Raw genomic sequence first — 16,428 nt, 5'->3', positions numbered from 1 at the left:
CAAATTTGAATTTAAAAAAAAAAAAAAAAAAAAAAAAAAAATGTAGATGTCAGCCCTCTCCCCCTAGGTCCCAGAGAGCTTAAATGCTGCCTGGTCCCAGCTGCCAGGTTTTGAGGAGGGGCCATCCCAGGCCATGCCCACTGGTGGCTGCCTGCCCCACTGGGGCACCCCTCTAGCCCTCCCCCTGCCCAATTTGAGCTGTGGTAATCTGTGATGATGGAAGGTACATTCACACAGGGAGAGTTGGTGTGCAAGGCCAAAGCTGCATGAGGTGGGGTGGGGGACCATGGGGGAAATGCTCTCCAGGCCTGGTCCACCCTGGTGGTGTGAGGGCAGGGCCACAACCCGGCCCCAGTCCCCTGTAGGGCCGGGGGTTGAAGGGCTGAGCCCGGAAGACATTTGCATGATGCCTCCCTCCGTGGCTGGGCGGGGGCAGACTCCTGGTTCAGGGCCGAGGTGGTGGACGCCAGGCTCGGAGGGAGGGGGAGGGCACTTAGGCTCCTCCAGACCTGGAATGGAGAGGGGGCATCAGGGGAGGATATAAGGCAGGGCCCAGGAGAGCCCTCGAGCCGGGCCCCGGGAGGTCAGTGCTGGGCCCTGGAGACGGCAAGTCACAGGCTGGCCAGGGAGGGGATCTGGCGGGAGGTCAGACAGCGGTGACATGAAAGACAAAACAGATGGGACGCAGAGGTAGGCTCCCTTCCCAGGGGTTGGGGCCTGTGTGGGCGGGGGCACAGCTCCAGGGTCCAGGGGGCCAGAGGTGGTCTGGCCGTAGGAAGGGCAGGAGTTAAACGACCAAGGCCTGAGGGGGTGGGTGGACGGGAGGAAGGGGCAAGGGGCAAGTTGAGGACTCTTCCTGGAGTGGGGTTCTCCCACCCCTGTAGTGACAGCAGTGACAGCAAGGGTGGAGGAACCAGCCCCAGCTCCCCATCCACAGAATGCGAGGTGACGAATGAGATGGAGGAGACAGGGACAGCGGGAGGGATGGCGTGGCCGGCGTCACACTGCCCCCTGCTGGGTCGGGTCGTACCTTCCTCGGCGGATGTTTCTTCAGGAGCCAAGGAGAAGACAGGCAGAGAAAGGAAAAGGAGCCACCTGTGACTTTCTCCTCCCAGGGAGGGGCCTTCTGGCTCCCGGGAGACCCTGTGCCCCAGAGATGGGCCAGGGGCCCCAGGACCTAGGTGCTAATGACAGGCCCAGGGAGAGCCACCAGGAATACCTACTGAACTTGGGTCCTGGGTTTGAGTCCTGACTGCAACTAACTCACCGCATGACCCTGGGCCTCAGGTCCTCCTCTGTACACTCAGGGGTTAGACCAGCTCGAGGGCCCCAGACACGGGTGCCCACAGAGCACCGTAGGCTGGGTGGGGCCTGGGGACCGAGGACTCGGGCAGTCCCCTGCTCAGCTCCACTCTGTGGCCAGGCTGGGATGCACTGAAGCACAGGGGGCCCCCATCTTCTCACATTTCAAGAGAAGCTGGAAATCAGGATTCTTAATGTAAAATCTCCTGGTTTTTTAAATGTGAGCAACCAATTTTTTTAAATGTTAAGACAAGACGCTGTGGGCTGCCTTGGATTGTGATAGGCGAGCTCCGGTTTGGTTAACCTCTCAGGGAGGCCCCCTCAGCTCCAACAGCCTGGGGTTCTGATAACCCCAGAGGATGCCAGGGGGTGCAGGGGCCGTGTGTGTGTCTTACTTAAATCCCCATCCCGTGCCGCCCAGGACGATGGCTGCAACCAGGACAGCCCCGGCGATGGAGCCGATGATGATGTTGGTGCCGCTGGGACCTAGGGAGGAGGGCAGGGCTCAGTTGGCAGTGACAGTCATGGAGGACAGGAAAGATGGAGCCCCACCCTGGCCAGCTCCAGCCTCACCCTTATATCTCTCCGTCTCCCCTGTGGGCAGAGACGTGGGCAGGGGGTTGTGTATACTGCAGTCCTTGCCCGTCCAGTCTGGCTGACAGATGCATTTCCCTTCATTGCTGCAGACCTAGAGGTGGGGTGGGGCCAGTAGAGGTGAGCAGGGCCCTGTCCCCACTTGTAAGCCCTCCCCCGATCCCTGACCTCCAGGCACCCACCCCGTGGTGGGAGCAGATCCGGTGCTCCCCGCTGCCAGGGCAGGTGCTGAAGTTGAAGGCAGAGGCTGGCAGGCAGCGATGGTCCAGGCACAGCATGTTGGGCCCGCAGGCTGTGCCGTCCTCTACGTAGCTCAGGTCTGAACCATCGGCCAGCTGCACATGGCCACCCCTGGGGAAACAGCACAGCCGACCTCTGCCCTTGCCCCCGACCCCATCACAGCTGCAACCTCCCCTTCCCCAGCCATGGTCCCAGCCCACACCTGCAGTCCAGCTCCTTGCCCTGGTGGTAGAAAGTGACGCTGCTGATGTCTCCCCCTAAGTCCCCCAGCCGAGGAGCTCCAGTAATGTTGACACAGAGGAGGAAGCCACAGAGCACATCCCTGTTGGGGTAGTGTGGAGACAGTGGGCCCCAAGTCTGACCTCAGACCCAACAACTGACTTCATATCTGCCCTCTCCCCATCCCCTGATTTTTCACATAGTGTCCCACTGGGACTCATAGCCCGCCCCATCTCTGAAAAAACCCTGCCCAGCCCCAAAACTGGGGAAGCCCAACCAGGAGCTTTGACTACTCACTGTTTATTGCACTGGACCCAGCCTGACCCCTTGCGCCCACAGTTCCCACGTTCTGTCCCCTCCACGTTCAGCTTCTCGTAACAGAAGCGATCAGCAGCCGCTGTAGGGAGATGATGCCAGGCATCACCCCACCCACTCCAGAACCCACCTGGGACCTCAGGCCTGCACCTCCAACACTGGCCTGACCCCAAGTCCAGCTGGGTCCCTAAGATCCTGGGGAGCTGCACATCTGGTGGAAGGCATTTCAGCCAGAGCCTGCCCCCACTCCAGCCTCTCAATTCCAGGTATTCCACAGTCCCCTCTCCCATCTCCAGCCAAAGACTCACCATGGCCCCAAAGGGCCTGGCACTGCCGGTCCCGGGTTTTGCAGCGACCTCCGTAGCAGCGGCCCTGAGGGACAGACAGGAGACAAGGGACACAGACACTGAGGACAAGAGACTGCACTGAGCCAGAGACCCAGAGGGGGTGGAATCTCCACCCCATCATACCTGTTCGTGATCACAGTAGTAACCATCCAGCTTGTGCAGGTTGGGGGGACACTGCGGAGAAAGGGGCTGGACTGAGTAGAGCTGACCCAGGACTGGGAGCTGAGGTTGGCTCCAGGGAAGAATAAAGGGGTGCCAAAGGCCCTCCAGGTGGGGGCTCAGGTCACAGGGCTCCTCCAGGTCAAGGACAAGAGGAGGGAACTCAGACCACATGGATTGGCCGGTCCCATAGCCTCTCCAGTCTCCCTCAGTTTCCTGCACCTCCTTCACAGGGCTGGGAGGACTGAATGCCTGGTATGTAATAAGGACTTAGAGGTTAAATAATATTATTATCCACTGTGATCCCTAGTAGACACCAGGCACTGCGCCAGGCACTGGGAACACCAGCTAGACTATAAATACTGGTTTAACGATTGGAGGAGCAAAGCCAGAAGGCATGAGGAACTCCTTTCTCAGATGAGAAACTGAGGCCGATCAGCGGCGGCGACTACAGCAGCGGAGAGGAGGGGCGCGCAGAACAGTCACCCAGCAGAGCCAAACGGATAGGGACAGTGGTTGCCTCGCTCGGGACTCCGCAGGGCGGCCGGGACGGACGGACCTGGCTCGAGTCCCCGGTGCAGGTCTCCGCGATGTCGCATTCGTTCACGGCCTCTCGACAGGACACACCCCGCGGCTCGTACTAGGGAAGGGATGCATTGCGGGGCTCAAGCAAGAACCACCGACCCCTCGTCTTCCCGCCTCCTCGGCCCGGCCCCCGCCCACTCAGCACCGCCCCCAGGTCCGTTCACGGCTCCGCCCACCCCGCTACTTCTCAGCAGGTGCTCCGCCCCACTCCCCGTAGCTCCGCCTTCAACAGACCGGAGAGGGCCGCACGCCCAGCTCCTCCCTCCCCATTGGCGCTTTCTTCGCGTCAAGCCCCGTCCCTACAGATTTGCCTCCAGCGGCTCCTCCTCCTTAAGTCCCGCCCCCTATCTGGACGTCCGCAGCCCGGTCCCTCCCGTCCCAGCGGCGGGTCCCCCTCACCTTGCAGCGGCGACCGGCCCCGCCCCCCCCGCTACTTCTCAGCAGGTGCTCCGCCCCACTCCCCGTAGCTCCGCCTTCAACAGACCGGAGAGGGCCGCACGCCCAGCTCCTCCCTCCCCATTGGCGCTTTCTTCGCGTCAAGCCCCGTCCCTACAGATTTGCCTCCAGCGGCTCCTCCTCCTTAAGTCCCGCCCCCTATCTGGACGTCCGCAGCCCGGTCCCTCCCGTCCCAGCGGCGGGTCCCCCTCACCTTGCAGCGGCGACAGCAGAGCCCGTCGCTGCACATGGCGTCGTGAGTCAGGGTGCATTTTTTGCAACAGTTCCCGCCCGCGCGGCTGCACTCCTGAGGGACGCAGGGAGAGGGTGAGCCCTGACCCTCCCCACCCAGACCCTCCCTCGCACTCACCCCTGCGTTCCCCGCCCCCCACCTGGCACCAGCACTAGTCTCGCACCTGCACCGAGCCGCAGTCGCACTCCTCCCCCGCCTCCACGAAGCCGTTCCCGCACTCAGGCGGGTCCAGGAGCTGGACGGGGAAGGGGTGTCGGGAGTCTGGCCGGGACCGTGCCCAAGACCCGCTCCCACGTTCCCAGCCCTGGGGCTGGTACCTTGAGGGGCTTGTTGAAGAGGCAGCTCCCGCCGCCCTCCTGCAGAAACTGGTTATACTCGTCGATGCTGCAGCGCGAGAACTTGCGGGGTAGGTAGAACCTGGGTAGGGATGAGGGGACCGTGCCGCTAAGTCCCCGCCAGCCCACTGTCTCGCCCCTTCTCAAGACTGGGATGGGGTGCACCGGCGGACTCGGTCACCATGTCGAGGAGGCTGAAGATCTATGTGCCTGGACACTGCATGAGAATCCTCCCGCCTGCCCATCAAGGGGGAGTGGGCAGGGGACGCCGCTCCTGGCTTCTCCCCGAAACCTCAGGACTCCTCCGGGAGTCGGAGGTTTGTGCGCCAAGGAGGGAAGGTGCCTCCAAATGAGGCTTTGGCGGTGCCCAGTGGCGACAGTGCGCACTACAAGCCTGAACAATTCGGGCGTCCGGCTGGGGAATGTGCGTCTCCCTATGCAGTGTCCACAGACAGCTGTGCTTCCTGGAATTCTGAGTGGTCCCGAGAGAGAGCTGGGTCTCTTGAGGCCACCGGGTCCAGAATGTCACCCAGTGCTCGCTCTAGGACTCCCTTTGCCCAAGATCCTCCCCCGTTTTGTCCCCAAGAACTCACCCAGTGTCCTCCATGATGCAACCCAGCCAGTTGTCCGGACATTTGCAGTCCCCTGAGAGGTGAGCCAGGTGAATATAAGGGAGGGTGAAGAACCGCCCCCCTCCCGTGGACACCCTCTTCATCTCTAGAGTGTGGGTCTGGACGGGGTGTGAGGGTCTTCACTGATACCTGCCGAGCTCCGGTGTTTATTCCACATCATGCCCAGGTTCTGCCCCAGCGTCTGGGCCAAGGTCACCGCCATGGCCCCCATGTTGTCATACTTGGGGTGAGGAAGATGGAGCACAAAGATGTCTACATCCCTCCCAAAGGCACAGGGCTCATGCCCTTCGCAGCCCCTCTCCTTCCCACCGGGCACCCTAGCCACGCCCCCCACACTGCTCACCTCGTTCACACCCCCACCCCTGGACAGCGAGCAGATGCCCCCCACGTAGGCAGCGCCACTGCTGGTGCTCTGGAAAGTTCTGCCCCTGGAAGGGAGAGGCTTGTCAGGAGAACCCACTGCCTTCCCCGTGGTGGCTCTCCTGGGCTCTGATGGGGAGACAGGTGAGCCCCCCCCACCATGAGGAGGTGAGTTCTGCCCTTCATGTCAGTCTGTGTGACCTCAGGCAATCCCCTTCCCTTCTTTGGATTCATTTGCCCTTAAGCCAAATGAGGGATTCCTAATAGATCATCTCTGACTGCAAGGACCTTTTATCAGATTTTTTTTTCCTACGAGGGCATTGGAAGGGATGCCCTGAGGAAGGGATGCTGGGACCATTTGAAAGGGGAAGAGGGGACGAAGGGGAGGTTATGGGCAGAGGAAGACCACCAGTGGTAGGGAAAAGGGGCCTGAGCCTAAGATGCAGGGGAAGATGCCCAGCCACTGCCACAAATGGCTGGGACTAGGTACAAGGGGAGCCCAGTCCCCACACCCTGCAAGCGTGCCTGGCCCAGAGCCATGTTCAGTAACCCTGTGCACCGCAGCCACCAGCAGAGGCTGGCAGGGTTCATGGGGTGGGGGACTCACGAGAAGAGGTGGGTGGCATCACTGGGCTCAGGCAGGCCCTCCCGCCGGTAGACCATGAGCCGGGCCAGGGTCTCCAGGAGGTCATCCTGCACCTGGATCTTGTCCCCATCTGCCCACGTTTCCATGGCAACCAGCACGATGCGGGTATTGAGCTGTTCCTTGTACATCTGGGCCGGGAGGGGAGAAGATGAGGAGGGGGCTGGAGGGTGGGAGTGGGTGTCGGGGAACAGGGCTAGAGGAAGGTCTCAATCTGTCCCTCCAGGAAGTGGGGGTCAGAGGCTGACGGTGCCCTTGAGGACTCACCCTGAGGATGCGTGCGGTGGCGTGGGGGGTGGGGGAGAGGGAAGGGAAGGGAGGGCTGCTCACCACATCTGCCAGGTTCACCACAGACTTGGCAAAGTTGCTGGTGAGGACCACTGACTGTCGCATCTGCTCAAACTGGGAGAGAAGAGAGTGGGCGGAGGGCCAGTCTGCTTCCAGCCCCTCCTCCCAAAGTCACTCCCAGCCTGGGACTGTACCAGCTGGTGGTCGTTGATCACAATCAGCTCCACATACTTGGTCTCACTGTGCACTGTAGGGTGGCCCCGGCGGACCTGGGGGGGGAGGTGGGCACTTTGAATCAGTCCCCTCCATGCCTGGCATCATGGCCAAGCCACAGACAGACTCAAGGGGGGCCTGGACTCCAGCCAGAGACAGTGCCGGTTCCCCACTGGTGCGGGTCCCATCCAGCCTTGGTACCAGGGCAGGCAGCCTCGGTTTGCCTAGACACTAGTGGTGGGGCCTAGGGTGGGCGCTTCCTGCCAGAGGTGGTTCCCTGGCTTCCAGCCACATCAGTCTGAGCCCTCCTTTGCCCCCGCTATGGATGGGGGTGACCTCCTGCTCCGGGCCACAGCCCGAGGCCTCTGCAGCAGGAGGTCTGTGCGGGCCCCCGTACCTGCCTTTTCCTTCTCAGCCTTGGTCGGTTCGGAGAAGCAGAATGGGCAGGGGCAGCAAACAGGCAGCCTGGGGGGAGGGTGCCGGTGAGGGGGGCACAGTCGGCCCCCTCCCTAGCCCCATTTTCCCTCCCTTACCTGGTTCCCTGCATCCGAGGGGGGCTGGGAGGAGAGGGGTCCGGTAAATGAGGTGGGGAAGGGGTCCCTGCAATGAGGGGAAATTAGTTCTTGGGGAGGCCGACCAGATCTGCTCTGAGCCCAGTTGTGGGGGAACATCTCCAGCCCTTCCCTCCATCCCACCCCAGGGTGACCCAGAACTGGCCAGAGCTCCCATGTCGGATCTGATCTCCCAGATGCTCAGATTCCGGGGTCAAGACCTGGGGGCACCCTGAGAGACAGGGGCAAAGGACACTGGAGCCCGATGGGAGGTTACTTGGGGGACAGAGGGGACATTGGAGCTGGGGGCACGGGGGAGGGCAGTGAGGCTGAGGTTACCAAGGCAGGAGGATGAGGAGGCAGCAATAGCCACTGCGGTGACAGCCATTGGGACGAGCATGGCAGGGCTGTCAGAGGGGCAAGGGAGGGGCTCACCTGGAGGGTTTCCCGAGGCCTGGCCACCTCGTGGGGCTCCATGATGTAGGTGAAGTTCCCGTCAGAGAAGACCCCGCTGCAGCGAGAGAGACGCAGCTCCGCACCGTCCCCAGGGCTGGAGGCTCATCCCAGTGCCCAGCCCCTCCCCATACTCACTGCAGCCCCTGGCAGGTGGAGAGAGCAGCAAAGGAGTGCGGGTTCCCTCGGAGCCTCCCCTGGTAGTAGCAGTGGTCTCCAGCCCCCTGGGGGAGCAGAGAGCGTGAGTGGAAATGCTCCCTTCCCCGCATGAAGGCAGGAGGATGGGTGAGGGCCGCTGAAGCTGCCCCGTGTGCAGGGCTGCGGTCCCTGGATACACCTGAGGATCTGGTCCCTGGATACACCTGAGGTTCTGGAGCCGGGCTCTGCTCTGGCTATGCTCCTAATTTGCTGTTTCACCTTGGGCAAGTTCCTAGCCCTCTCTGGGCCTGCTTTACCTCACCTACAACGTCAGGACTTTGGGGCACATCAGTGGCCCTTAACCATGAGTTGGGGCTGGTACAGGAATCACAGACTCATTTGAGAATAGCTGACGTTCATATAGCACCTACTGGGTGCCAGGCACCATTCTAAGCACTTACCATGGATCAGCTCACTTAATCAGATGAAAGCTATGGACTCACCCCCAACACACACACACCATTTCACACACGGTGTGTTCACAGACGCCACAGCCTCTGTGGACCACCCCTGGACGCGTGGTCTGTGGCTGAGGAAGTGTGAGCAGCGTGTGTCCTCCTGGCCAGGCTCACAGGTCAGAGGGGACAAGCACCCCCTCCCCTCTGCTTCCTGCAGAATTACTTGTGCTCCAGTTACTGAACAGTCTGGAGGGGGAGGGCTTGAGGCTATTTACAGACACCCATTCATCTTTGCTTGCACCCCTGGGCCTTCAGGGCTGGGACCCTGGGGTCCCAGGCAGCCCGGAATTCCCAGGGCCTTGGCGCTGAGCAAGAGGGGCATTGCTCTGGGCATGGAGCAGTGAGGGTCCTGGAATGTCTCCATGCTGGCAGACAGGCTGGCTGGGGGTCAGCCCTCTGGAGCTGGGCGAGGGGAGCTGAGGGCTCCATGCCATTCGACAGGCCACCCCGACTCCAATCCTGGAAGGGCCAGGCCCAACCCGAGTGTAGAATATACCCCAGACCCCATCCCCACTGTCCCTTCATACCACCTCCCCAGCCCCTTCTGAAGGCGCTCACGGTGCTGTGCTGGGTTGGCCCCTCTCGGCTGAAGTGACGTTCCACATATTGCGAAGAGAGAAGGTGACTGGAACAGACAGAGTGGGCGGGAGGAAGGAGCGGGTTACAGTGAGGCTGGGTCCTGTTTGGGTCCCACCACAGCTCAGATCCAGGTGCCCTGCCCCAGCCAGCCAAGCCCAGGCCATGCCTTGCCTGCCCGCCTGCTGCCCTTCCCCCAGACTCAAGGCCATACTCACTGGTTCAGCTCCAGGTCCAGAGTGAAGTTTGAGTTGAAGGCTGGGATGACGAAACTCACCTGGGCCAGGTGTACAGGCTGGGAGAAAGTGGGGGAAGGCAGAAGGGGAGTCAACCTGGGGAGGCCTGAAGGTGGGAACCTGAGGGACTGGCGAAACCCCAGTAAGGGGAGCAGCCCTGGGGAGGGGATGGCCCAGGCCCAGCAGCTGTGGGTACCATTGATCTAGGGGGAAGATGCTTTTCTCCAAGCGCATCTTCCTCCAAGACCCTGTTCCTTTCCTGGGGGGAGGGGCAGGAGCACGCATCCTGGGGCTGTACAGGCCTCCCAGCTCTCTGGGTGCCAGCCCACCCTCTCCGGTGTGGCCCTGGGGCCAGTCTACTGTAGGGATGGGCAGGGGCAGCTCAGCTTGCCTACTGCCTCACGCCAGGCCCTCCCTGCTGCTGGCAGGGCCACGCTCACCCACAGGTGAACTAAAGGGAGGCCCCGAGAAGTGTCATGGGAAAGAGGCAAACAGGAGATGGGGTGCAGTGTGACCCCAGGGCCCTGCTGAAGCAAGTCCATTGCCCTCTGCCTCGCCCAAAGCAGCTCATCTTTGATATTTCAATCCCATGGTTAATTTTTAAACACGGAAGTTTTCCTGATAAATTTTTCAGAGGGGCCTTTGCAGTGGGGCTGGGAGGCTCCAGGTTGTCATGGCAACGTACCAGGCCTGAGCAAGATGGCTGCCCTCCCAGGCCTGGGTGCCCAGCTGCTGTAGCGGGTGTGGATTCCAGACCTGACGCTAGTGTGCCTGGAGGGAAAGCGACCCCAAGAGAAGAAGGGGCAGGAGAGTCTGGGCTGAGGAGAAGTCAGCCTTCTCGGCTCCCACGTCCCCAGCCCAAGCCTCAGGTCTTACAAAAGATCTCAAAGCACAGGAAGGGCCTGAGAGGGGCTGGAGCCTTCTGTTCACCCCCGTCCGTTTAATGAGACTGAAATCCAGATCCCCAGATGAGGGGCCCACCACTGGGCTGTACAGATGTGAGGAAGTTTGTTGGCTGCCTTTCTTTTGGGGGAGCAGGTTACAAGATGGAGGGGAGCCCCGATGTCACAAAATTCCATAGCCTGGTGCTAGTCGGCTTCCTGATCAGCCACCTAGATTTCTAATCTTCATGAGCGCTTGTATGCGCCAGGCACTGTTCTAAATACTTTACAAGTATCATCGTATTTGATCTTCACTACAACCCAGTGGGATAGATACTAATGTTATCCTCATCTAACATATGGGGAAACTGAGGCACAGGGAGGCTAACTAACATGCCCATGGTCGTAAGGCTAAGAAGTAGAAGAGCTGGGATTCAAGCCTAGGGAATCAGCTTCTAGGGCCTTCTCCCCTCAAAGGTGAGGTAAAATGGAAACGGCCCAGTGTCCATGAGAGGCCCTGGGAGTCAGGGTGAGGTAGGCAGCCCTCTGAGCCCCAAAGACACTGACTCACCCCACCCCAGGCTGACCGAGGCTCCAAGCTCCATCCTGAGCCCCTAGAGCGTCAACCAGATTTGAAATAGAGTCAAGGACAAGGAGTCACTGCTTCCCTCTCCCCACCTTGGTCTGGACCATCCCTGCCCTCCCCCTGCCCCTGGGCCTCGACGAGCTCTGTCCCCAATACCCTAACTCCTTGGTCTGGACCATCCCTGCCCTCCCTCTCCCCTCCTGGACTTGGACTATCTCTGCCTTCCCCACCCATCCCTGTCTGGACCACCTCTGCCCTCTCTTGCCCTGAGGTCTGTTCCTGCTTGTTCTTCCTGGCCCCCACTGACAAGCCTCTATCCTGGCCCCTATGCTGGCCACCCAGGAGAGCAGCCTGTCTAGGCCCCTTGCCTTGATTCCGCTCTCTAAAGCTGTTAGCCTCAGGGATAATCTAGCAACCTCTCTGAGGAAAATCTGAGCCTCAGATTTTCCCACTGAAAATGGTAAGATGAGCACAGATGCAAGGCTGCAAGGTTGCCTTGTGTGGTAGAGGTTGTCCTGGGCCTGGAGGATTCTGGAAGAGTCGACCCTGGTGCTTGCAGAACCTCCCCCACTCAGAAAGTCAGAGAGCTAACCCAGCTGGCCTCCCCACTCTCTGTGCAGACCAAGCTGACCCCAACTCAGGGTAAAGCCCCGACCGATGCGGGAGCAGACACCAGGTGGCCTTTGTCCCCACCACTTCCTGCAGCCTGCTGAGGCCTCATCCCTCTCCTTACCTGGCAAGGCCTAACTGGGGGGCTGGGAGGCCCTCTTCCCCAGCAGGACACAGGGTTCAGGCCAGGTAGGATCCTGGGGCAGTGCAAGGGCAGCTGCTGGGACTGGGAGGCAAGCCCAGGAGGGGTTGGGGGAACCACCAAAGGCTATGGGAGGAAGAGGAGGGAAAGTAGATAATGGGGCGCGTTTGCCTAACCTGGCCCGATGCAGGGGCACTGGCGGGGACACCCCCTGTCTGCAGGAAGAGAAAGATCAGGCAATGCCACCTCAGTCCCCAGGACCTCTGTACCCCAGGCGCCTGGGTAGGGGGTTCCTGCTGGCACCAGAGTCTTAACCTCCCCCCACCAATCCACACACTCCCAACCAAGCTTTCAGCCCATGTTCTATCAAATCCAAACTGCTCCTGGCCTGCTTCCTGCCAGACCTGTCCCTGACCTCTCTCATTATCCCTCAGTCCCTCCCTCGGGAGCCCCTTCTGTCCCCGACTGCTGCCCTCCTTTGCGCCCAGCTCAGTGCTGCTGGTGACCGGCCGACCGGGCCTCCACCCTGTGCCCCGTGCTTGCCTCTCGCTCCCCGGCCACTGGCTCTCACATGCTCAGGCTCATTCGATCTCAACCTGCCCGGGCAGTCTGGTGCTCATTTTATAAACGCCAGGGAGGGACACTTGGAGGTGACTGGCCCAGGGCCACGCTTGGGAGAAGCTGGGTCGAGGCTCACCCTCGGGCCGGAGTTCCTGTCTCTCATGGCCGCTGTGACCACCTGGCTGCGGTGACCTCACCCTCCCCTGTCGCCAGCTGGTCCACTCTCCAGGCACCTGCTTGCCCCCCACCAGATATGAGTGTGGAGGCAAGGAGGCAAAATCCCCGCTGAAGTCCCAGAATCACAAATACAGATGCCAGGCCTCCACCCCAGACCTACAGAATCACAGTCTTGGGAAGGGGAAGCCTAAAGATCTTTCGGGTTCCCAAACACCCCAGAAAGTTTGAACATCCAGGCGCTACCCCTCAAACAGTTACCCTGAATCCCTCCTCCCAAGCTTCCATCTCCTCCCAGGACATTCTCCTCACCCTCGTCTGCGACCACAGGGCGCGCACCCACCCACCCCACCTGACGGGGCTTTGGCCCCTCTCTATCCCTGGGACCTCGGGCACATCGATTTCTTTGGTCACTGATTCAATTTTTCACAGGGGCGGCCTTTAGTCCCCTGGGGTTCGGGCTACACCCACCGTTTCCCTTGCCCAGGGGTCAACACTTATGTTGAAGGAGAGGCATCAGAAGACACGAGTGAGCTGCTTACCGTCTCTGAGCCTCAGTTTCCCCACTGGTAAAATGATGTTGTCATGAGGACTAAATGAAAGCCCTTTTAAATGTTTTTCTCACAAGGATTAGTAATATAATAATCAATGAGAAAGGAAGTGTAAATGTTCCAGCTGAACAGGGCTTTGAGGCACTGGAGAAACCGCGTGGGCTGGTGGTGGCAGAGGGGGAGGGGCCAGAGAGGCAGGAGCCCCACCTGGGAGAAATCCCCGCCTTCCCAGCCCTGGTCCCTCAAGATGCGCCGAGTCTCCACTTTTTGGCAGGACAGCGGGAGTCCCAGATAGTGAGAACAGTTGGACCAACTTCCGATAATGGGATTTGACCTAAATGCTTGAGGACAGAGTGACTCCTTAGAGGGTCATTTAGTCTCTCTGGGGACAGACTCTGGGCAGCTGGGTCCCTCCAGGCAGCCAGGAGGGGTGCTTTGGTGGGGCCAAGCCCACAGGCTGGAGGCTGGCTGGGGAGGACTCAAGACGACTCCTGCCACGTTGCCCCTCCTGCAACCCTGCACGGAGTCTGACAGGTAACCCCAAATGCCCTGGCTCCTGTTCCTGACACCCGGCCCTCCTGCCACACCTGGCCCCGGACACTCAGGAGGCCAGATGTTGAACATTTGCTCTTGCCAGATCCCAGGCAGGACACCTGACACCCATCATCTCCTCTAATCCTTGCAGCAGCCTGGGCGAAGAAGAGACTACTGTTACCCCCACCTCATGGATGGGGAAGGTGGGGTTCAGAAGGCTTGCCCAGGTCACTCAGTCAGAAGCAGGGGAGCCAGGACCCACTGAGGCTGTCCCGCGCCAAAGCCACAGGTACAGCCTTTCAAATGGAAGCTGAGCTTCCTGCATGAACTCTCCCTCTGCCCAACCTCATGGCAGGGCTGGTTCAGGGCCCACCCTGGAGCAAGCTGGGCCCAGCACAAATCCTTCCAGCCACCAGCCCCCTCCCAGGAAGCCCCTCCTGCCTCTGATACCAGGGCAGAGCTGTGACCTTGGCCCAGGTCAGGTACTAGGGCTCCAGGCACAGGCCCTGTGGCTTCCTGCCCGTGACTGCCATCTTGCAAGGGGCTGGGGACTGAGCCTTGCCTAACTACCTCGCACTCCTCCTCAGCAAGAAAACCCAGACACCACAGCACACGCCCTCGGTTAAGGGCTTTCAGGTGGCAAATGCTGGTCTGGGCAGCTCTCACAGGAGCTCAACCCAGTGACTGAGGTCCCTTCTGCCAGCTGACTCCTGGGCCTGGGCCCCTCCATGCCCCCGTTCACTAACTCACATCCTGCCCTCTCCTTGGTTCCGAAGGAGGATGGGTTTTTCAGGGGGAGGCACACCCTGCACAGCCGCTTTGTGTGGATTAGAAAAAGGGTCCCTTCAGAACACATGCAGCCTCATGAGTCCTCCGATTCATTCAGCCGACTGGCCCGGGCACCCTTGTGCAGTGAACAACCAGCCCAACTGTACCCTGTGGCCCTGCTTGTTCTTCCGCCTCACACCCAGCTGCAGGCTCCCTGTGATCCCAGGTTACTACACTTCCAGAAGCTCCCCGACCTCTCGGCCTCAGGCCTAGCCTGTTTCCAAACTGGACAGAAGTGAGATGTTGAGAGCCGTGGCAAGGAGGGCTGAGTCCCCTGGGCCTTTCTTTGCTGTACCCTAGAGCGAGGGGCCAGCATGCACTGGCTAAGAGGGCTGCCCTGAAAATCAATCTTGACCGTGCTGCTTAAGTGCTGAGTGACCTGGGGTAGTTACTTCACCTCTCTGTGCCTGTTTCCCCATCTGTGAAATGGGAATAATAATAGCCCCACCTCCTGGAGTTGTGATGCGGATGAAATAAATTAATAACATAGAAAGGTAGAACAGTGCCTGTCCCACTGAGGGCCCAGTAAATTGTAATTTCTCTAGCTTCGAACTCCTTCCTGGACAGCTTCGCTCTCCCTGGTCCCCCCTCACAAAAGCCAGGAGTCTTTCCCCGTCACTACCTCCTGGCAGTGGGTGGGTCTGAGATCAATGTTCTCATCATCCTGATTTGAGGGATCCGGGCTCAGAAAGGTGCTGGCCCAAGGCCAGAGCAGGTGAGCACCCTGGTTCCCACCATCCCAACCCTGCCGGTCAGCATGTGCCCCCAAACTTGTCACATGACCCACAGCAGATGGAGATCTTGCGGCTGACCCAAGACCTTGTTTGGCTTGAGATCCCAAATGGGTGCAAGAACTTCAGACAAAACCACACAGCAGCAGGGTGGGACACTTCCTGTTGGGACACTGGGCTCAACGCTGCACAGGCTCCACCATCGGCCCCTGAGGTCCTGAGGCCAGAAGTGCTCCAGGGAGAAATGCCAAGTGGGAGCTAGAGGGGCCTCCTTCCAGTCATGTGGGAATATTCTGGACATGTCTTTCTGTCTCCCTTGGTCTTCCTCCACCTTGAGCTGGGGGTGGGGAGGGAGGTTGCGAAATGCCTCCCCTGTGCCAAAACCCAGAGAGTGCCTGGAAGCAGAACGGCACTGTGGGAAGAGCCCTGCTCTTGGAGAAAATCACCCCACTGATTAAGATCTCATCGACTATGGGCAAGTTACTTAATCTCTCTGAGCCGCAGTTTGCTCATCTGCAAAATGGGCAGACAAAAGTTACCCGCCTTACGGAGTTGTAAGAATTCCACCCCAGGGGAAAATGGGGTACAGACAAGTCAGGACAATGAGTGAGCCTCACTGGGAGGCTGCAGGGAGGTCCCAGGGAAGGCTCAGTCCCAGAGAGATCCCCACTGGAAGCGACCGTGACCACTGCCCCACAGCTCCACAGAAGCTCCACTCCCACCCTCCAGACACCCGGTTGGGCTTATTCAGACTTGGTCACTCACACATGTAACACATGCACACATGCCACCCACTCACCCAGCAGAGAGACACCCAGAGAGACTCCCCCATCCTCTGCATACACAACCCATCCAGTCCAAGCGCACCCATCCCCATCTCCCCACTGTCACAGGCACCACCATACCTCAGACTCCTGCCCCCACTCTCTCTCTTCAGGAAGAGCACTTAGCTGAAGGAGCACCCACTCTTCATCCTTCCCTGGGCCCCCGGCTTCCCTCATCCCTGTCCTCTGACCCCACCGAGGTACCACCCCATCCTCCAATCTGGACATCCCCTAAGACACCAGTCAGAGTCCCAGCAGCCAGGAACGGCAGTCAACTCCCAGCCAACACAGGCTTGGGGTGCACGGTTCACAGGTAGGGGGCCACCAAGGAAGAAAGTCAGACTAAGGGCCAAACCCAGTCAGGACACCCTATCCCTGGCCCTGGGACCATCCCTACTGCCCATCTACCACCTGCCAGGGAGCCTGGGCAGGCCCCAAAGGCAGTCTCCACCGCCTTCCCCTCCCTCCCAGCCCACCTCCCCCCACCCCTCCCCATCTTCACCAGGCCTGCCCGCTCAGGACCATTAACCACCCCCTCCCCCGCTCCACACTGCCCTGAGTGATGGTCCATCTATTATGCATGCCGCCTTCCTGCTCCATTCCATTTCCCCAGTA

The 16,428-nt window shown here is 60.1% G+C and overlaps 1 protein-coding gene across 1 annotated transcript in view; it reads right to left on the bottom strand.

The window, feature by feature from the left end:
• Positions 1 to 373: 373 nt before the first annotated feature.
• Positions 374 to 16,428, bottom strand: part of ADAM11 (ADAM metallopeptidase domain 11) — a 28,214-nt gene continuing 12,159 nt past the window's right edge. Inside the window, exons 3-27 of the mRNA XM_007455127.1 lie at positions 9,375 to 9,451; positions 9,139 to 9,205; positions 8,063 to 8,148; positions 7,907 to 7,982; positions 7,454 to 7,520; positions 7,322 to 7,385; positions 6,902 to 6,976; positions 6,750 to 6,821; positions 6,384 to 6,550; positions 5,760 to 5,844; positions 5,546 to 5,636; positions 5,378 to 5,429; positions 4,767 to 4,866; positions 4,613 to 4,684; positions 4,411 to 4,503; positions 3,736 to 3,816; positions 3,141 to 3,191; positions 2,979 to 3,042; positions 2,653 to 2,752; positions 2,339 to 2,458; positions 2,079 to 2,247; positions 1,876 to 1,990; positions 1,698 to 1,788; positions 1,031 to 1,048; positions 374 to 509 (exon numbers count right to left, since the gene is read on the bottom strand). Of these exons, the coding sequence (XP_007455189.1) occupies positions 494 to 509; positions 1,031 to 1,048; positions 1,698 to 1,788; positions 1,876 to 1,990; positions 2,079 to 2,247; positions 2,339 to 2,458; positions 2,653 to 2,752; positions 2,979 to 3,042; positions 3,141 to 3,191; positions 3,736 to 3,816; positions 4,411 to 4,503; positions 4,613 to 4,684; positions 4,767 to 4,866; positions 5,378 to 5,429; positions 5,546 to 5,636; positions 5,760 to 5,844; positions 6,384 to 6,550; positions 6,750 to 6,821; positions 6,902 to 6,976; positions 7,322 to 7,385; positions 7,454 to 7,467 (1,710 nt within the window). The 5' untranslated portion in view covers positions 7,468 to 7,520; positions 7,907 to 7,982; positions 8,063 to 8,148; positions 9,139 to 9,205; positions 9,375 to 9,451 and the 3' untranslated portion in view covers positions 374 to 493. The remainder of the gene's footprint in view (positions 510 to 1,030; positions 1,049 to 1,697; positions 1,789 to 1,875; positions 1,991 to 2,078; positions 2,248 to 2,338; positions 2,459 to 2,652; positions 2,753 to 2,978; positions 3,043 to 3,140; positions 3,192 to 3,735; positions 3,817 to 4,410; positions 4,504 to 4,612; positions 4,685 to 4,766; positions 4,867 to 5,377; positions 5,430 to 5,545; positions 5,637 to 5,759; positions 5,845 to 6,383; positions 6,551 to 6,749; positions 6,822 to 6,901; positions 6,977 to 7,321; positions 7,386 to 7,453; positions 7,521 to 7,906; positions 7,983 to 8,062; positions 8,149 to 9,138; positions 9,206 to 9,374; positions 9,452 to 16,428) is intronic.

Source organism: Lipotes vexillifer, unplaced genomic scaffold (genome assembly GCF_000442215.2).
Source record: "Lipotes vexillifer unplaced genomic scaffold, Lipotes_vexillifer_v1.1 scaffold1639, whole genome shotgun sequence".
NCBI classification, from domain to species: domain Eukaryota; kingdom Metazoa; phylum Chordata; class Mammalia; order Artiodactyla; family Lipotidae; genus Lipotes; species Lipotes vexillifer.
This window is presented reverse-complemented; position numbering and strand designations above follow the sequence as displayed.